Source organism: Rhinopithecus bieti, unplaced genomic scaffold (assembly GCF_001698545.2).
Source record: "Rhinopithecus bieti isolate Rb0 unplaced genomic scaffold, ASM169854v2 scaffold_1058, whole genome shotgun sequence".
NCBI classification, from domain to species: Eukaryota; Metazoa; Chordata; class Mammalia; order Primates; family Cercopithecidae; genus Rhinopithecus; species Rhinopithecus bieti.
This window is the reverse complement of record NW_016803341.1, coordinates 690,599-712,350: the sequence shown is the minus strand read 5'-3', so window position 1 is coordinate 712,350 and position 21,752 is coordinate 690,599. Positions and strand designations below refer to the sequence as shown.

The window sequence follows — 21,752 nt, the reverse complement described above, 5'->3', positions numbered from 1 at the left end:
GTACATCCTCACTTGCTGCTATTGGGACTATAAACATAAAATCTTGGGACAGGCGTGGTGACTCACGCCTGTAATCGCAACGCTTTGGAAGACCAAGGCGGATGGATCACCAGGTCAGGAGTTCAAGACCAGCCTGGCCAAGATGGTGAAACCCTGTTTCTGCTAAAAATACAAAAATTAGCCAGACATGGTGGCAGGCACCTGTGATCCCAGCTACTCAGGAGGCTGAGGCAGAGAATTGCTAGAACCCGGGAGGCGGAGGTTGCAGTGAGCCAAGATTGTACAACTGCACTCTGGCCTAGGCGACAGATCAAGACTCCATCTCAAAAAAAAAAAAAAAAAATATATATATATATATATATATATGTGTGTGTGTGTGTGTGTATGTGTATACATATATACATATGTATATAAAATCTTGGTACAGGTTGGTATAATCTGCAGGACAATGATATGGTTTGGCTGTGTCTCCACCAAAATCTCACCCTGAATTATAATAATCCCCCCATGTCAAGGGCAGGGCCAGGTGGAAATAATTGAATTATGGAGCAATTTCCCCCATACTGTTCTCATGGTAGTGAATAAGTCTCACAAGATCTGATGGTTTTATAAATGAGAGTCCCCCTGCACAAGCTCTCTTGCCTGCCGCTATGTAAGATTTGACTTTGCTCCTCCTTCACCTTCCACCATGACTGTTAGGCCTCCCCAGCCATGTGGAACTATGTGTTCATTAAACCTCTTTCCTTTATAATTACCCAGACTCAAGAGTATGTCTCTATTAGTAGCCTGAGAACAAACTAATACAGTAAATTTGGAAATATTTATCTAAAGTCTTTCATCTGGATATTCCACTTCTAGAAATTTATCCAAAGGAATTAAAGGAAGTACAGTGAGATTTTTGTATGAGGATATTTACTGCAATATTATTTATGAAAAAGACTTGAAACCACCTAAATGGTCAACAAGAGTAAATAATTAAGTTATAGAATAACCATGTGATGAATTATTATGCAGTTAAACACATTTTGAAACATTTCATGACATGAAAAAATGCTCATATATTCATAGATAAAAGTATATACTCTAGGTATCATGGATACCATGGATATCCATTGCTATATAATCACGTATGACATCTATGTATCATGTATATACACATATCATGCATATGTACATATGATTCCCTATATTTATATAGAGATATAGATATATACATATTATATCAGTCATCCCTATTTTTTTGTTTGTTCTGTTTGTTTTTGAGACAGAGTGTCTGTCACCCAGGCTGGAGTGCAGTGATGTGATCTCAGCTCCCTGCAACCTCCACCTCCCGGGTTCAAAATTCTCGTGCCTCAGCCTCCTGAGTAGCTGGGATTACAGGCATGTCCCAACACACCCAGCTAATTTTTGTATTTTTAGTAGAGAGAGAGTTTCACCATGTTGCCCAGGCTGATCTCAAATTCCTGACCTCAGGTGATCCAGTGCTTCAGCCTTCCAAAGTACTGGGATTATAGGTGTGAGCCACTGCACCCAGCCAGTCATCCCAATATTGTACATATACATGCACCAAAATGTTAATGTTGATTATTTCTAGCAGGTTGGATGATAAACAGTTTTTTGTTTTCTTTAGACTTTTATATGTCTTCCAGTATTTAGGAATTACTACCAGAATCACATCACATCAGGAAACACACAATGTCAGTTTGTTTTCAATTGTTAGGGATGCTAAGTTTGGTCATCTTGCTAAAAGGTGTCCACCATTATAAATAACATTGCAATTAATACCCTTGTATATAAATCTCACTGTACTTAATTCCTTTGGATAAATTTGTGGAAGCAAGATTTCTGAATGAAAGACATTTTAAGGTTCTCCATTATAAAGGTACCCTTTCTCCTTTGTAATTGCTAAGTAATCCGCAGGGTGATACTTTGAAAGCAAATGAGCATTCGGTTTCCCAATAATATTTTACTCTTTGGAAATAGTATTTATTCATGATCTTGGACAGAATCAGTTACTTCACTGAGAGTTACTAAAGGTAAAAAGAAGAGTTTCCTCATCCACATTTTTAGTTTTACTATGTTATCTTAGACTATCTGTGCTGCTATAACAGAACGCCACAGACTAGGTAATTTATAAAGAACAGAAATTTATTTCTCACAGTTCTGGAAGTTGGAAGTCCAAGATCAAGAACCAGCATTTGGTATCTGGTGAGGGCAGCATTTTTCTTAAGGGAGGAAGGCTGTTCCTCAACACGACAGAACGGCAAGAGGGCCAAACCCTGTGTGAAGCCTCTTTTATTTTTTGAGACAGGATCTTGCTCGGTCACCCAGACTGGAGTGCAGTGGCATGATCACAGTTCACTGCAACCTCAACCTTCCAGGCTCAACCGATTTGAGTAGCTGGGACTACGGGTGCATGCCACCACACCCAGCTAATTTTTCAAAAAATTTAGCTCAAACTCCTGCGCTCAAGTGATTCTTGACCCTTAGCCTCCCAAAGTGTTGGGATTACAGCTGTGAGCCACCACACCTGGCCAGGCCTCTTTTACAAGGGCCTTAATTCCATTCATGAGGGAGGGACCCTCATGACCTAATTGCCTCTTAAAGATCTCACCTCTTAATACTATTACATTTGGCATTAAGTTTCAACACCTGAATTTTGTATGGGACACATTTCAGCCATAGCATCTTACCCTGCCCCCACAAAATTTATGTCCTTTTCACATATATTCATTCCATCTCAGTAGCCTCAAAAGTCAGTCATTCCAGCAGCAACTCTAAAGTCTAAAGTCCAGAGTCTCATCTAGAATCCTCTAAATTAGATATGGATGAGACCCAAAGGTGTAATTCATCCTGAGGCAAATTTCCCTCCAGCCATGAGCCTGTAAACTCAAACAAGGTACATGCTTCCAAAGTACAATGGTGGGACAGGTACAAGATGAATATTTATCTTCCAAAAGGGAGAAGTATGAAAATAAAAAGGAGTACCAGGTCCTCGGTAAATCTAAAATCCAACAGGGCAAACAACATTTGATCTTGAAAATCATCTTTGATTCCAAGTCCTGCCTTACCAGACACACTGGGGCAGGAGTTGGGCCCCCAAGCCCTTGGACAGCCCCAACCCCATGGTTTTGCCAGACAGCCACGCTTCAGCTCTCACACACTGAGGTTGCATTCCTGCGGCTTTTCCAGGCTGGTGCTGCATGCTGGTGGCTCTATTGCTCTGGGGTTGCAGAGACAGCCCTATCCCCACAATGCCACTAAGCATTGCCCAGGTGGAAACTGCAGTGGCTCCACCCCTGCAGCAACTCTCTGCCTGGGCCTCAAGGCTGTCTGCAACATCCTTTGAAATCTGGGTGGAGGTAGCGCCGCAGCCACAGCTCACACACACACCTGCAGAGTTAGCACCACATGGATGCTGCCAAGGCTTACGCTTCTGCCCTCTGGAGCAGTGGCTCAAGCTGCACCTGGGTCTGCCTGAGCCACAGCTGGGGTGGCTGAGAAGCAATGTGCCAGAATACAGTGGGCAGAGACAAGGGGCAGTGAGCCCTGAAGTCCCATAGACACTCTGCACCCCTCCTTAGAAACTTCTGCCCCTCAGGAGAATGGCATAAACCCGGGAGGCGGAGCTTGCAGTGAGCTGAGAACCGGCCACTGCACTCCAGCCCGGGCGACAGAGCGAGACTCCGTCTCAAAAAAAAAAAAAAAAAAAAGAAACTTCTGCCCCTAAGGTCTTGGCACTCTGGGTCTGTGATGGATGTGGCAACCTCAAAGATCTGAAATGCCTTCGGGGGTCTTTCTCCCATTGTCTTAATGAATAGCACCTGGCTTCCTTCTAGCCATACTAATCTCCTTATCAAATGGTCACTTGGCCACACTGCTGGCTTTTTCTCCTCAACATAATTTTTTATTCTTTACATGGCCAGGCTGAGAATTTTCCAAATATGTATGTTCCGCTTCCCTTTTCATTATAAATTCTACCTTTGAATTGTTTCGCTCTTCTTATATTTTACTAGAAGCAGTTAAGAGAAGCCATGAAGCATCTGAATGCTTTGCTGCTTAGAGATTTCTTCTGCCATATATCCTAGTTCATTGCTCTCAAGTCCTGCCTTCCATAGGCATAATTTAGCCAAGTTCTTTGTCACTGTAGTAAGAATGGCCTTTCCCCCATTTCCAGTACCTTGTTCCTCATTTCTGTCTCATGCCTTATCAGAAGGGTCTTCACTGTCACTATCCCGTAAGTTACTTCTAAAAGGAAGGAGGCTTTCCCTACGGCTCTTCTCTTCTTAGCCCTCACCTGAATCGCCTTTAATGCTCTGTTCATGGCAATGAGACTTTTTCCAGCACTTTTTTTTTTTTTTTTTTTTTTTTTTTTTTTTTTTTTGAGATGGAGTCTCGCTCTGTTGCCCAGGCTGGAGTGCAGTGATGCAATCTCAGCTCACTGCAACCTCTGCCTCCTGGGTTCAAGCAACTCTCTGCCTCAGCCTCCCGAGTAGCTGGGATTACAGGCGCCCGCCATCACACCAGGCTAATTTTTGTATTTTTAGTAGAGACGGGGTTTCACCATCTTGGCCAGGCTGGTCTTGAACTCCTGACCTTGTGATCCACCTGCCTCGGCCTCCCAAAGTGCTGGGATTACAGGCGTGAGCCACCACCCCCAGCCTTCCAGCACTCATTTCAAAACCATTCCAGCCTCTACCCTTTACCAAGCTCCAGAGCTGCTTCCACATTTTTAGTTATTTGTTATAGCAACACCCCACTTCTGTGGTATCAATTTCTGTTGTAGTCCGTCTGTGCTGCTATAACAGAATACCACAGGCGGGTAATTTATAAAGAACAGAAATGTATTTCTCACAGCTCTGGAGGCTGGAAGTCCAAGATCAAAGAACAAGCATTCAGTGTCTGGTGAGGTCTGCATTCCTCAGAGGGGAGAAATATTATGTCCTCACAGAGAAGAAGGCAGAAGGGCAAGAGACCCTAGCAGCTGTGGGAAGCCTTTTTTATAAAGGTCTTAATCCCAGTCATAGCCTAACCATTGCGTAAAAGCCCCCCCTCTTAATACTATCACATTCACCATTAAGTATGGAGTGGACACATTCAAACCATAGCTTATGAACTCACAGATTTTTTTTTTTAATTTGATGTGTTACAGTCCATTACTGTTTTTCTTAACGCTCAAATTGCCCCAATGCAGCCAAAGGATTTCCTTTTAAGCCAGTTCCTGTGTCTCCATCATTCTTTGAGCACTTCCTTGCTTTCTGTAGCAACACTTGCAGCCTCAGACCTGGAATTCACCATTTAAGAAGCCCTCATTCCTTTTTGTGGATAGCGGTATGCAGAAACCAAGATCTGGGTACTAAGTGTGTTCATAGTTACTGTGGTGTCGTAAGTTCTAGGCCCTTTCAGAAAACAGAGGCAGAAAATTAGAAAATATTAAGAGAGAGAGACAGTGTATGTGTGTGTGTATGTGTGTGTGATGAGTGCATATTGGTACCTCCAATTAAAATACAACATCACATAGTTCTGTCTTTTCCCCTACTCTATATTTGTATCTCTGATCTCCCACAGTGAAAATACTGGTTCTCCACATCAGTATAATTATTTATTCTATCCTATAATACACCCCAAATAGTTTCAGATTATGACACGAGTTCTAGTATTCAATTGTTGCTATTAATACTATTTCAGTTAGTTTTCTATGCCCTTCATGATGATAATCTGTCAGCCATTCATTTCCTTAAGTAATTATTGAATTCAGGATAGCAAATGCCTTCCATCTTTGGTCCATAATTCAGATGTCATACAGCCTTGCCCTTAGAGATCTAGATCTAATTCCCTGGCCTACAGAGAAAGCCAAAGATTTCTCCCTTTCGCTTCTGTAAGCTCCCGGTGGTTTCCTTCATTGAAAATAATTCTGCACACACTGCACCCTGGCAAGGAGACTCACAGCCCTTCAAGATTCCCCCAAATGGCCAAGCACTGTGGCTCATCCCTGTTAATCCCAGCACTCTGGGAGGCCAAGGCAGGTGGATTGCTTGAGGTCAGGAGTTCAAGACCAGCCTGGCCAAAGGCAAAACCCCATCTCTACAAAAATACAAAACTTATCCAAGCGTGGTGGCATGCACTTGTAGTCCCAGCTACTCAGGAGGCCGAAGCATGAGAAGTGCTTGAGCCCAGGAGGCAGAGGCTGCAGTAAGCCAAGATGCCACTGCACTCCAGCCTGGGCAACAGAGTGAGTGAGAGTCTGCCTCAAAAAAAAAAAAAAAAAAATCCCCAAATAATCTCTTGCAGAGATTTCACAAACCAGGCATATTTTGATGACAGCTTTCCAGGAATTATGGTAGAAGGAGTAACAGTGCAAATTCACAGTTCTCACAAACACAGTCAGCATCACTCATCTCAAAAGAGCCCCCAGCCACACCTCACTGCGGCATCTCTTTATTGGTCTTTCAGCTCATCCCAGTATTATGGTCTCCTTCCCACTGTTTTTTTTTTTTTTTTTTTTTTTTTTTTTTGAGACGGAGTCTTGCTCTGCCGCCCAGGCTGGAGTGCAGTGGCCGGCTCTCAGCTCACTGCAAGCTCCGCCTCCCGGGTTCACGCCATTCTCCTGTCTCAGCCTCCCGAGTAGCTGGGACTACAGGCGCCCGCCTCGTCGCCTGGCTAGTTTTTTTTGTATTTTTAGTAGAGACGGGGTTTCACCGTATCAGCCAGGATGGTCTCGATCTCCTGACCTCATGATCCGCCCGTCTCGGCCTCCCAAAGTGCTGGGATTACAGGCTTGAGCCACCGCGCCCGGCCCTCCCACTGTTTTTTTCCTCCTCTTCCTTCCCTCTCCTTTCTCCATTTAGGATCAAAATGCACCATTCTTCTCCTCTGTGAAGCAGAGCAACCTCCTCCTCCGAAGCTTTGTTCAAGGCATTCTTAGAACAAAGACAGCCTTCTTCCTAAGAAAAATTATAGTGAATAAAATTTCCTCTGCCTTATTACACATACAAGGGTTGGGATCTTTTTAAAGCATGGTCAGTTATAAACTACAAAGAAGTACCTGCAAAATTCCCTCAAGAGGAGTTTCTCCATTGGTTCAGCTAATGTCCCTCAGAACCAGGTCACCAGATGGCTCAAGCTACCTAGGATCTTTCTACTTCTGGACCCTCCAGCTTCCAGAGCCACCTCCTCAAGTCCTCATGACCTCTACTGCTCTCCCATCATCACAGACAAATGGGCTCATCCAAATTTCCTCCAGCTAAGCAGCAACCACCCCACATTCCCTCCCAGGGCCCTGGGAGGAAAACAGTATTTATAAGCCATGGTCTGTGGACTGACTCCAGCATTGAGGAGGAACCTGGCCCTCCCAGTGCCCCACAGCTCATGGGAGGGACTCAGAGGCCTCTAATTTCCCATTGCATTGATGGAGATGACCTCACTAAATAACCTGCCTAGGCTAGAGCCAATGAGGGGTATGGCCACTATCTTGCTAGCCTAGAGGTCCCATTCAGGGCCCTTCCAGACTTTTTAAGGCTAGAAGATCTTCTGTTGGCAGAAGCTTTCAAAAAGGCCAGTATATAGCCTGGAAACAATCCCTAACGGGGATACAGTGCGGAGGAGGGGTGCAGATCTTTCTAAAAAGTCTATCTCAATCTCTGATGAGGGAAAGGAACATTGAAATTTGAAAAATATTCTAAAATTGGAGTTGCCTTCATTATCTTCTAGTCAGTAAATATTTAAGTTGCTTTGACATTTAATAGTTTTTTTCAGGTACGAAATTTTAAAAATTTACTCATAGGAGAAACGGGTCAAAAATGATTGAGTGATGTAAAAGAATGTTGGGGTCTTTCAAAATGCAAGAGTTGAAGAATAAAATTGTAGTACAAGGAAGAGAGTAGTGAAATGAAATGGTCTGAGAATGGGAGGAGGAGGGACTGGGAAAAGGGACGGGGGGGCCCTCCTGGCACAGGTAGCATGCCGTCCCGTAGCTGCTCATCACCAAAACCCCTGCCTGTTCATGGTAATCTGGGAAGCAATGAAATACCTCCCTGTTCCCCCGTCTCCCTCTACCATGTCTCAATGTGCCTTGAAGTCTACCATTAGCACTTCTATCCTTTACGTCTCGGCTGACTCCTCCACCAAATACATGGCATTTCTGTTCAGATTTTAGGACTGCAAATGTGTCTTGTTTTGCACAGTTCTAGAACTTTCTAGAATCATACATTAGGTGGGCTAGATAAGTAGTTTCTCTAGTTTTGTGCTCTTCCAACTTTTTATGTAATTGCACTGATTATTCCTTGATCACTTCTTAGGAGAATCCAGACAGAGCCCAGGTCCGCTACTAAAATACCTATGCCCTTTGTCCTTCTGAGATGCAGTAGGAAACCACCTGTCAGGGTAATTCCCACATTTCATATTACCGGGCTGCTCCCCTGGACATGAGGGGCGATGGCCCTAGGCCCAGATGCCCAGCAAGCCTTGTGCTCCTTCTATCATGTCTTTTCTCTCCCAGAGCTGGTCAACTCCAAGGCTTAAAGCAAGTAACCCAATGTCAGCACAGAGAAGATGTGCAGTGAAGTGCTGCCCACATAAGGGCCAGGGCCAATGCTCGGGCCTTCTGCCATGTAATCTTAGGCAAGTTCCCTAAACTCAGGTTATTTGAACAGGAATGCAAATGGGGTGAGTATAAGGGTCTGGAGACAAGTGTACCCGGGTTCATACCCTGGCTCCATCACTTGCCAGCACCATTTGCATGAGGCTTAACTTCCAGTCTGTCTTTTTCTTCATCTGTAAACTGGAACTTATAATAGCATCCACATCTTAGGGCTGCTTTGAGTTAATCTGATAAGTTAATGCATGTAAAATGCTTACAAATTGCCTTGTTCATAGTACTTAATAAATATTTGACATTTTAGGCCAGGCACGGTGACTCACACCTATAATCCCAGCAATTTAGTAGGCTGATAGGGGTGGATTTCTTGAGAACAAGAGTTTGAGATCAGCCTGGCCAACATGGCAAAACCCAGTCGCTACTAAAATACAAAAATTAGCTGCATGTGGTGGTGCATGCCTGTAATCCCAGTTACTCAGGAGGCTGAGTCACGAGAATCACTTGAACCCAGGAGGTGGAGGTTGCAGTGAGCTAAGAACATGCCACTGCACTACAGCCTGGGCAACAGAGCAAGACCGTCTCAAACAAAACAAAACAAAACAAAACAAAATTTGACATTTTATATGTACATGTATTCCTACATACATTTGTAAATACATACAAAACATCTGTCAAATTAGCCCGGCGTAGTGGTGGGTGCCTGTAAATCCAGCTACTTGGGCGGCTGAGGCAGGAGAATCGCTTGAGCCCGGGAGGTGGAGGTAGCAGTGAGCTGAGATCGTGCCGCACTCCAGCCTGGGGGACAAGAGTGAGACTCTGTCTCAAAAAAAAAAAAAAAAAAATCTGTCAAGTCCAGGCGCTGTGACTCACACCTGTAATCCCAGCACTTTGGGAGGCCAAGGTGGGCAGATCACCTGAGGTTGAGAGTTCGAGACCAGCCTGACCAACATGGAGAAACCCCATCTCTACTAAAAATACAAAATTAGCCGGGCATGGTGGCACACGCCTGTAATCCCAGCTACAGGGGAGGCTGGGGCAGGAGAATCGCTTGAACCTGGGAGGCAGAAGTTGCAGTGAGCCGAGATCACACCATTGCACTCCAACCTGGGCAACAAGAGCAAAACTCGTCTCAAAAAAAAAAGTCTGTCAAGACATACTTCTTAGAATGGCTGAAATAAAAAAAGATTTTTAAATTTGACAATAGCAAGTGTTGGTGAGATACTGGAGCAACTGGAACTCTCATCACTTGCTGATGGAGATATAAATTGTACAACCCTTTGAACAACAGTTTGGCAGTTTCTGATAAAGTAAACATATATTTACCACACTTACCATAGGATCCAGCATTCCCATTCTTACTCCTTCAAGAGAAATGAAAGCATACATCCACACAAAGAATGTTCATATAGTTTTATTCATAATAGCCAAAAAACTGGAAAGAATCAAGGTGTTTATCAACAAGTGAATGGATAAATTCTGGAACATCCTTTCAATGGGACACTACTCAGCAGTCAGAAGGGATTAACTACTAATACATGCAATGACACAAATAAATCCCAAAAGCATTTTTTTTTTTTTTTAAAGATAGGGTCTCACTTTGTTACTCAGGCTGGAGTGCAGTGGTACAATCACGGTTCACTGCAGCCTCAACCTCTCAGGCTCAAGCGATCCTCCCACCTGAGCCTCTCGAGTAGCTGGGACTACAAGCATGCACCACCACACTCGGCTAATTTTTTTAAATTTTGTAGAGACAGGTCTCACTATGTTGCCCAGGCTGGTCTTGAACTCCTGGGCTCCAGCAATCCTCCTGCCTCAGCCTCTCAAAGTGATGAGATTACAGGTGTGAGCCATTGCACCAGCCTCAGAAACATTGTGTTAAGGGAAAGAAGCCAGATACAAAAGGCTGGATACTGTAGGATTCCATTTATATGACATTCTGGAAACAGCAAAACAATAGAAACAGAAAGCAAATGACTGGTTGACAGGGGGTGGAGACAGGGAGGAACTGATTATAAAGAGGTATGAGGAACATGTCAGGGTGATGAAAATGCTTCACATCTTGATTGTCGATAAGGTTTGCTTCTGTGTCCCCACCCAAACCTCATCTCAAATTGTAAACCCCATAATCCCCACATGTTGAGAGAGGGATGTGGTGGGAGGTGATTGCATCATGGGGATGGTTTCCCTCATGGTGTTCTCATGATAGTGAGTTTGCATGAGATCTGATGGTTTTATAAGTGCTCAGAAGTTCCTCCTCCATTCCTCTCTCTCCTGCCACCTTGTGAAGAAGGTGCCTGCTTCCCCTTCCACCATGATCATTTCCTGAGGCCTCCCCAGCCATGAGGAACTGTGAGACAATTAAACCACTTTCTTTTATTAATTACCCAGTCTCAGGAATTTCTTTATAGCAGTGTGAGACCAGACTAATACAATTGTGATGGTGGATACATGACTGAATATGACGGTCAAAACTCAAAGAACTGCACACCTAAGAAAGGTAAATTATACCTTACTAATCTGATGTTAAAAGCCATTAACAGCTGTTACCTATGGGAGGAGGGAACTAAGTAGGGAGGATGATTAAAGGATACTTTTTTTTCTACTTAAACATACTTGTACTGTTTGAACTTTTCTAATGAGCAAATAATTTATGTACTTGATAATAATTTCATTAAAGTTTTAAAGAATAACAATAATATCTATCTTGAAGGGGTGTTGTGAGATCCAAATGACATAATGTAAAAAGCATACAGCACAATGTATGAACTCAGAGACAGACACATAGATACATAAATAGATAGCTACAGGTAGATAGAATTTGTTACCTTCCTCTCTTACCTCCCACCTCCCCTATTCTTTTCACTTCCCCATCCTCACCCTCCCTTAATGACCCACATATTCTGAAATGACAAGGTACAAAGGCCAAAAGGCCACTGAGGGTGACAGTCATGACTTACCTCAGTGACAAAGAGTGTACGAGGGTCGATGATATCCAAAAAGTGCCTGAAGCGGCCATAGAAGGATGTCTGAAGGGGATGAGAGAGAAGAGTGAACGGATCAGCCGCTGTGCACCCATCTCCAGACACTGGGGAGCCCTACCCTTTATGATTGGGGTCCCCCGGTCCCCAGGACTCCCCATGTGGGTGATAAATGCCAATGAGGCCTCAGAAATCTAAGGACAGCTTTCCTGAGGCTGAGAGTTTTCCAAAGTCAACTCAGAGAGACCACTGAGATACTCAAGGATGGACCCATCTGCTCTTCCAGGTGCCTCCCATTTTTCCCCCTCTCTCCCAATGCCCTGAGATCTATTCTGAGCCTATTAAAAGCTCCCAAGCATCCCTGGACATGTAGGTTGAAGGTGAGGCCCGGCCCCAGCCCTCTCCCAGCCTCCCTGTCTTGCTCAGGACCTGAAGTGACAGAGCGTCCTGCCTGCCCCTCACAGGGTGCCTCCCCAAGGTCCAGCTCTGCCTCCAGGGGGAGGTTCCCAAGTGCAGCTCAAACCTGAAAGCACCAAGCTCACAATCCTCAGGCCCTCCTTCATCCAGAACCCTGTAGCTGCTGAGGTGCAGGACAAGAGGCAGCTCCCCCAACCTTGCCCCAGAGCAGGGGCTGTGGAAAAGGAGGGCTTTGTGCTAAGCGCCACAGGCATTAGAGCACAATGAAAGGAAACCAAGCAACCCAGCTGCTGGGCCTTCTGCCCTGGGGACTAAGCCAGCTGGGCAAAGCCGAGCTCAAGGGGAAGACAGAGGGTGCCAAGGTCGGGGATGAAGGGGAAGCTGCAATCGCTGGGGGTTCATGCCTCACTACACTCTGGGCTCTGCCCCAACTTCCTCCCTAGAGCCCCACAACTCTCCAAGCACCATCCTTTGCACAGTGGAGGAAACAGAAGCCTCCACATTCCCTCCCCTTATTTATTTATTTATTTAGTTATTTATTTGAGATGGAGATTCTCGCTCTGTTGTCCAGGCTGGAGTGCAGTGGTGCAATCTCGGCTCACTGCAAGCTCCGCCTCCCAGGTTCACGCCATTCTCCTGCCTCAGCCTCCTGAGTAGCTGGGACTATAGGTGCCCACCACCACGCCTGGATAATTTTTGTATTTTTAGTAGACGGGGTTTCATCTTGTTAGCCAGAATGGTCTGGATCTCCTGACCTTGTGATCCGCCCGCCTCAGCCTCCCAAAGTGCTGGGATTACAGGCGTGAGTCACCATGCCCGGCCTCCCTCCCCTTATTTAGTAGGACACCAGACCCTGCAGTAAATTCCTGTTCCTTTCCCTTCCCAATAAAGACCCTGCAATAGGCTCCAGGTCACCTCAAAGTATTCCCACACACCAGTTCTCATCCCACCTCCATTTCTCTCCCACCATGGCACCCTACATGAAGCAACCTCTAACCCCTATTGCTGCCCCTACCCAGATGCTGTCTCTCACAAACCAGATCAACCTTCAGTCCATTCCTAATAGAAACAGCTGCCTAACCTCTTATAATCCACACAGCCTGGACCATTTCCCCATTAAAGACATACACAAGGGAGGCTCACAATGCTGTCCTGGCAAAATTTCACCTCTAAGAATGTAGTCTAAGGAAACAATCCAAGATATTCAAAGATCTGGTCAGGTGTATATACCAAGGATATTCACTGCTGCATTATTTACAAAGATGGATGGTTAAATAAATGCTGGTCCATTCATATGACTGAATACTCTGAGGCCTTTAAAACTATGTTTTCAAACATTCATGACATGGAATAATGCTTAAAATTTTATGAAATGCATATAAGCAGTGTGATTCCAACTCAATAAACAAGGGGATAAACAGAGCTAGACAGATACTAAGTGAAAAGCAAAAAGACCAAATGACATCCAGATCCTGGTCCACTAACAGGGACCAGGGTTCCTCAGGAAAGGAGCAGATTCAAAGGCTGGGGTAGGGAAGGTGCAAGATGAAACTGGTACATTTTGTTGCACCAAAAAGTAATGAAGTCTTATCCCTAAAAAATGACGGGGACATGTTAAAAGGATCAACGAAGGGCAGGTGGTACATTGTGTTCTTCCAAATGTGATACCGGGGAAGTCCACAGCATCAATCACATAATATTCCACAGCGACTAAATAAATCTAATCACGAGAAAACAAAACAAACCCACACTGACATTCCATAAATTAATTGGTTTTGTTCATCAAATATGTCAATGTCATAAAGACAAAGAAAGAGTGGGAATGAGACTGTTCCACATTAAAGAAGCTGAAGACACAACTAGATGCATTGTGTAACTCGGGACTGGATCCTGGCGTAGAGGAAGGAATGCTCTAGAGCATTATTGAGACAAGTGACAAAAGTGGAATATGGACCATAGGTTAATAAAAGTGTTGTATCCATGTTAAATCTCCTGACTATAATTACCACACTGTGGTTATATAAGAGAATGTCCTTGTTTTTTGTTTTTGTTTTTGTTTTTTTTTCCGAGACAGAGTCTTGCTCTGTCTCCCAGGCTGGAGTGCAGTGGTGCAATCTCAGCTCACTGTAACCTCTGCCTCCTGAGTTACCAATTCTCCTGCCTCAGCCTCCCGAGTAGCTGTGACTACAGGCTTGTGACACTATGCCTGGCTAATTTTTTTTGTATTTTTAGTAGACATGCGGTTTCACCATGTTAGCCAGGATGGTCTCCATCTCCTGACCTCATGATCTGCCCACCTCAGCCTCCCAAAGTGCTGGGATTACAGGCGTGAGCCACCACGCCCAGCCAAGAATGTCCTTGTTCTTAAAAGATATACGCTGGGCCGGGCGCAGTGGCTCACCCTGTAATCCCAGCACTTTGGGAGACCAAGGCAGGCGGATCACCTGAGGTCAGGGGTTCAAGACCAGCCTGGCCAATGTGGTGAAACCCCGCCTCTACTAAAAATATAAAAATTAGCTGGGTGTGGTAGTGCAATCCCAGCTACTTGGGAGGCTGAGGCAGGAGTATTGCTTGAACCCGGGAGGTGGAAGTTGCAGTGAGCCAAGATTATGCCCTGCACTCCAGCCTGGGTGACAGCAAGACTCTGTCTCAAAAAAAACAAAAAAAAGACATATACTCTGATGTATTAGGAGATGAATGAATACAATCTATTCGTAAATAGTTGAAGAAAAATAATGTGTAAAAATACAAGGCAGCCAAAAAATCTGGAAACGTAGGTACTATAATTGAATGTAGATTGACGATGTCCTGATGATATCATGTATATTTGCTATCTTTCCAGACTTTATAATTACTTGTAGACAAAGAGAATAAAGGAAATGTGATAAGATGTTAAAAATTGGTAGATCTAGGCAAATAGGGAAGTTTTCCTTATTCTTCTTGCAACCTTTCTGTAAGACTAAAAGTGTTTCAAAATAAAAGGTAAAATTATATTTTAAAAAAAGCTAGATGAAAATACACTAAAATGCTAATAGAGATTGCCTCTGGGTAATAGGCTTATGTATGATTTATATTTCCTGATCTTTAAATTGCTTTTGAAATAAAAAAATCGATATTATGCATAATATGCAGAAATGATATTACATTTGAAAATACATATTTAGAGTAAAATGCAAGCCAATCACAGTGGCTTGCTCCTATAATCCCACCTACTTGGGAGGTTGAAGTGATAGGATCACTTGAGCCCCGGAGTTTAAGATCAGTCTGGGCAATACAGTGAAACCCCACCTCTACAAAAAAATTTTAAAAATTAGCCAGGCATGGTGGTATGCACCTGTAGTCCCAGCTACTTAGGAGAGTGAGGTAGGAGGACCACCTCAGACCAGGAGTTTGAGGTTGCAGTGAGCTATGATCACGCCACTGCACTCCAGGCTGGGGGACAGAGTGAGAGCCTGTCTCCAAAAATAAAGTAAAATATGAACTGATATTTTAAGTATTATATTTTATTATGAGCTCCTGAAGGACATGGGCTATTGAATATTCCTTCCTTATCCTCCCTGGTTCGAAGTCTCCTTACATATCTGGAAGGAAGGGTCTCCTGCCACAGGAATCCTTGAGTGGGCTGATGAGTGGCCAACAGCCTCAAGGCTTCTCGGTGGGGTAGAGCTGGGCTGGGCTTTGAAGGGAGGGCAAGATTAGGAAAGGATAACAGTATGGCAGCTAATGGTTCAAGGAGGGAAGAGGATGAGCAGGTGCAGAGGAGAGAACCTGGAAGTAGAATGGCCTGAGTGAAGTAACTTTTTGAAGATAGTCCAGCAGAAACTTCAGCCTCTGACTTGTCCTGTGGGTCTCACACTATCTTCATCCTGTCCCAGTCCTGCCAGCCTTCTTGCGTCACTTTCCACCACAGCTACTGGGGGAGACTCCCAGATAACGCATTTTGCTACACAGACACCTACAAACGCCTAATGAGCTAGGCTCAGGGTGAGAGGTGACAGTGTGCTAGCCGCCCTTACTCTCAGCACCTCCTCAGCCTCGGTGTCCACTCTGGTGGTGCTTGAGGAGTCCTTCAGTGTGCCACGGTGTGGGAGCCCCTCTCTGGGCTGGCTGAGGCTGGAGCCGCCTCCCTCTGCTTGCTGGGAGGTGTGGAGGGAGAGGCAAGGGCGGGAACCGGGGCTGCGCTCACGGGCCAGCGTGAGTTCCGGCAGGCGCGGGTGGGTGGGCCACTAACACAGAGCGGCCAGCCGGCACCACCGGCCCAGGGCAGTGAGGGGCTTAGCACCTGGGCCAGCAGCTGCCCAGGTTGTGCCAGGTCCCCCAGCAGTGCTGGCCCACCGGCGCCGCACTCAAATTCTCGCCGGGCCTTAGCTGCCTCCCCACCACACAGGGCTCCAGACCTGCTGCAGCCTGCCATGTCTGAGCTCCTCCCCCTGAGGTTGGCTCCGAGGCGGCTGGAGCCTCCCCGACCTGCGCTGCCGCCTGCTCCCTGGCGCCGGATCCAGTGGACAGCCCAAGGGCTGATGAGTGCAGGCGCCGCTCGGGACTGGTGGGCAGCTCCACCTGCAGCCCTAGTGCAGGATCCACTGGGTGAGGCCAGCTGGGCTCCTGAACTGGATGGGGACTTGGAGAACTTTTATATCTAGCCAGAGGATCATATGTGTACCAATCAGCACTCTGTATCTAGCTAACCTAGTGGGGACTTGGAGAACTTTTCCATCTAGCATTCTGTGTCTAGCTCAAGGATTGTAAACACACCAATCAGCACTCTGTGTCTAGCTCAGGGTTTGTAAATACACCAATCAGTACTCTGTGTCTAGCTCAAGGTTTGTAAATACACCAATTGGTACTCTGTATCTAGCTAACTCTGTATCTAGCTACCTAGCACTCTGCGACTCTAACTCAAGGATTGTAAAGGCACCAATCAGCTCTCTGTAAAGTGGACCAATCAGCTCTCTGTAAAATGGACCAATCAGCAGGATGTGGGTGGGGCCAGATAAGGGAATGAAAGCAGGCTGCCCCAGCCAGCAGTGGCAAGGCGCCAGGGTCGCCTTCAACACTGTGGAAGCTTTGTTCTTTCACCCTTTGCAATAAATCTTGCTGCTGCTCACTTTGGGTCTGCTCTGCCTTTATGAGCTGTATCACTCACCGCGAAGGTCTGCAGCTTCACTCCTGACAGGGAGACCACCCACCAGAAGGAAGAAGCTCCAGACACAACTGAACGTCTGAAGGAACAAACTCCGGACACACCATCTTTAAGAACTGTAACACACCGCGAGAGTCCGCAGCTTCATTCTTGAAGTCAGTGAGACCAAGAACCCACCAATTCTGGACACAAGGGGACACCAAATGAACAAGCCCTCAAAGAGCTCAGAGTCCATCAAGCTAGACTAATAACTATAAACAAATAACCACAAAACACTGATCAGAGTTTAAATGAAGCATCGTAAAATGCACTGGGGACACAGAGTTCTTCCTATGTCTTCCTAGCGTAAGTCAAGGAGGTATCCCAGAGGAGCTGGCACCAGGGGATGGATAAGTTTACCTAGCAGAGGAGGTATATGCAAGAAGATGAAAGCATGAAACTTAGTATCAAAAGCTGCACGGGACTCCTGTGGTCTCTTCATTCATTCACCATTCAACCCACCACCAAAGATCTACTGTGTGCCCAGCACTGTGCTACGTCCTGGAAGTAGTAAGGTTGACCAACTGTGGGGAAATGAGGAAGAACAGCCACAGATGATGCCTCGCTTTCTAGTGAGACATGAATGTTTGTTAACCAGAATGGGGACAGCAAGAAGCATACTGATTAAGTGGGAAGAAGATAAAAACTCTGTATTGGTCATATCAGTCTGCGATATTTAAAGGGCTTTCCAGATGTAATTTTTCAGCAAACATTTGGACTGAGATTCAAGAAAGAGATTATGAGTTGGAAATGTCAGGTACAGATTGGTCTAAGACCCCCACCCCACCCACTATAGAGGTAAACCTATAGTCTAAGTCAGATTTACTGACTCACTCAACAAAGAGGGGCACAAAGCAGAGAATTATGGGGTGCCTTGCCAAACAAAGAAAAATATTTAGTATATAATTTAAGGAAGATAGAGTAGAATTTAAATGAAGCAGTGCTTCAATATGCTCCACGCAAACCAAGACCATATGGAAAGGAGTCAACGTAAGTCTGGACCAACCACTCAGGGTCTTGTTTCCTTAAAAACTATAAAGTTAAGATTAATGAGAAATGTTGTGACCAGAAACCCCTTATTTGCAGCTATGGGTTCATTCTCTGAGGCAAAGTGACTTAGACCTGCCAATCAAGAGGTAGATGGTTCATTCCTAATGATATGATTTAAATAGCAAAGTTCTTGGCAGTGTAGGACCTCATAGAGTGAGACATGAGTATGAAAGAGGTGGTTACTAGAAGAAAGTTGTTCGATACTTTGTAGCTCCTGTGGGTCCTTGTGAGAAACATTGTTTCTTTGCAGCTGGATCTGTGTCTGTTCCTTCCTGCCTGATGAATGAATGGCAAGGAAGGTTTTTACTTTCTCAATTATTTTCTCAATAGTTTAAAATGTATAGCTTCCCTCCCAAATTCAGCTCCCATCTTTTACCCCCTCCCTCCCAAATTGAGCTCCCATCTTTACCCAATCACACAATCCGTGGATGTTTTTCCTCCCCTTTTTCTTTACCGGAAGAATGAGTCAGTCAAGTGATTCCTTCTCTTTCTCTTCACAAGAAAGGTGAGTCAGCTAATTCTCAGCAGGAGCCCCAGGCCTGCAGCAGCTGCTGCCTTCCCACTTCCACCAGCCAGCTCTCTCCCATCTGCAGGCCCCCCAGTGAGAGCAGGCCTTGGGAGCAGCAGCTGAGGGCAAAGATCCCTGAAGAAGCTAACAATGCCCCCCAAATACACACACCAGACCTCCAAATTACTGCTCTCCGGGATTAGGAATAATACTCACTGAATCTACAGCCCAAAGCAGAAAGGCTGGGCCAGCCCAGTAGTCCTGAATCAGCTGCACCCTGAACCACCTGGGTACTTAAAAAACCAGGCCATACACCCAGGGATTCTGATTCTATTGCTCTGGGGGTGGCCTCCAGCTATCAGTGTCTATTTAAAAACCTGCCCAGTGTGACTCTTGGAAATGATGACCCCTCTCCACTGCACAAACCAGCCCATGAGCAGCATCAGAAAAAAACTCACTGTCTCGCCTATAGGAAGTAAATGATTAAAATACATAACCACCTGCAAGGTACTGTGATTTTAGAACTTTATTTCAAGCAAACTATGAGACATTTCCCCTCGCCTCCCAACTCTCAGCCCACACAAACCTCCCAACCTTGAAGTGAAGAAAGCATTTTTCTGCCCAGCAAGCTCTCCATACCCGCCCTGTGCAAACAGCCTGCTCTGCCTACTAGGCCTTTGTCCCCAGCACACTCATACCCCCAGTCATCTCAACAGATAAGTGAGACTTCCGAAAGAGCAATGAATTTTTGTTTTATTTTTGAGACAGCGTCTCACTTTGTCACCCAGGCTGGAGTGTAGTGGCACGATCACAGCTCACTACAACCCCCACTTCCTGGACTCAGGTGATTCTCCCACCTCACCCTCTGGAGCAGCTGGGACTACAGGCATGTGTCACCACACCTGGCCAATTTTTATATTTTTTGTAGAGACAGGGTTTCGCCATGTTGCCTGGGCTGGTCTCAAACTTCTGGGATCAAGTGATCTGTCCCCCTCAGCCTCTCAAAGTGCTGGAATTACAAGCATGAGCCACCACACCTCGCCAGAATTTGTTTAAAAAAACTTCTTTCCTTCTTTTTTGAGACAGGGTCTCACTCTGTTGTCCAGCTGGAGTGCAGTTGTGTGATCATAGCTCACTGCAGCCTTGGACTTCTGGGCTCATGGGATCCTCCTGTCCCAGCCTTCCAAGTAGCTGGGACTACAGGTACATGCCACCATGCCCAGCTAGTTTTTCAATTTTCTGTAGACATGGGGTCTCACTATGTTGTCCAGGCTGGTCGCAAGCTCCTGGCCTCAAGCAATCCTCCTGCCATGGCCTCTTGAAGTGCTGGAATTACAGGCATGAGCCACTGTACCTAGATAGCATTTTTTTTTTGGGGGGGGGGGGACAGTTTCGTTCTTGTTGCCCAGGCTGGAGTGCAACGGCGCAATCTCGGCTCACTGCAACCTCTGCCTCCCGGGTTCAAGTGATTCTCCTGCTTCAGCCTCCTGAGTAGCGGGGATTACAGGCGCCTGCCACCGCTCCCAGCTAATTTTGTGTATTTTTAGTAGAGACAGGGTTTCACCATGTTGGCCAGGCTGGTCTCAAACTCCTGGCATCAAGTGATCTGCCCGCCTTAGCCTCCCAAAGTGCTGGGATTACAAGCATGAGCCATTGTGCCTGGCCCTGGACAACAATTTATTTACAGATGGACTGAAACACAAATGGGAGAAAGTATGTGCGTTTGTTTCCTGTCCTGGGGCCCCAACATGGCAAACATGGTATGTGAGCCAGAAGGGAAAACAGTGAGTTCAGGAGAGGAAATCAGCAGAAAAGGAAGAGGAAAGGAAGCAAAGCAGGTCTCAAAGGTTCTCTGGGTGCTGCGCTGTCATCTCCTCCCTTTCATTAGGCAGTTGGAGTAGTGGTTTAATGCAGACTTTAAGTTTACAGGAGAAACAAGGGACAAAGGAACATGCTAACCACTACCACAGAGATGCCATCAGCTACATTGAGAAGGAGGGGAATTCTACAGGGATGAACAACTGTTTCTTCAACAAAGAGGAAGGGAAAAGAGGAAGAGAGAACTAACGGATTAAAAGACACAAAAGAGGCCAGGTGCAGTAGCTCACGCCTGCAACCCCAGCACTTTGGGAAGCCGAGGCGGGTGGATCACCTGAGGTCAGGAGTTTGAGACCAGCCTGGCCAACATGGCAAAACCCCATCTCTACTAAAAATACACAAATTAGCCGGGCGTGGTGGCGTGTGCCCATAATCCCAGCTACTTAGGAGGCTGAGGCAGGAGGATCACTTGAACCCGGGAGGCAGAGGTTGCAGTGAGCTGACATCGTGCCACTGCACTCCATCCTGGGTGACAGAGAGAGATTCTGTCTCCAAAATAAATAAATAAAAGATACAAGAGAGATACCCAAAGGTAATAATATGTGGAACTTACGGGATCCTGATTCAAACAAATCAACTACAAATAAATTATGTCATGATCAGGGAAATATGAATAGTGACTGGTTACTTGATGATATTAAGAATTAATGGGCCAGACATGGTGGCTCATGCCTGTAAATCCCAGCACTTTGGGAGGGTGAAGCAGAAGAATCGTTAGAGGCCAGGAGTTTGATACCAGCCTGGCAAAATAGCAAGACACCTGTCTCTACAAAAAAAAAAGAAAACAAACAAACAAAAAATATATATATACATATACATATACATACACACACACACACACACACATATATATATATGTGGCCATGCATGGTGGCACACCCCTGTAGTTCCAGCTACTTTGGAAGTTGAGGCCAGAGGATTGCTTGAGCCCAGGAGCTAAAGGCTGCATTGAGCCATTAATTACTGTTCCACTGTACTCCAGTGTGGGTGACAGATAGAAACCCTGTCTCTAAAAAACAGAAAAAAGAAATAATGATTTTAGGTGTGTTAAGGGCGTGGTTATGTTAAACAAATTTAAAAAACCACCAATATCATGTGATAAAGAGAGCACTTCACCTCTGTGATATTCTTACCTCCAAACCC

General features: G+C 45.5%; 1 protein-coding gene across 4 annotated transcripts in view; it reads right to left on the bottom strand.

The window, feature by feature from the left end:
• The window catches only part of SFXN5 (sideroflexin 5), a 133,993-nt gene that overhangs the window by 107,569 nt on the left and 4,672 nt on the right, over nucleotides 1-21,752 (bottom strand). For all 4 annotated transcript variants that reach the window (XR_001886485.1, XM_017876725.1, XM_017876714.1 and 1 more), the window contains exon 2: nucleotides 11,554-11,622. Coding sequence is in view for 3 of the 4 variants with exons in the window: in XM_017876725.1 (XP_017732214.1) it covers nucleotides 11,554-11,622 (69 nt within the window). In the remaining variant the exon portion in view is untranslated. The remainder of the gene's footprint in view (nucleotides 1-11,553; nucleotides 11,623-21,752) is intronic.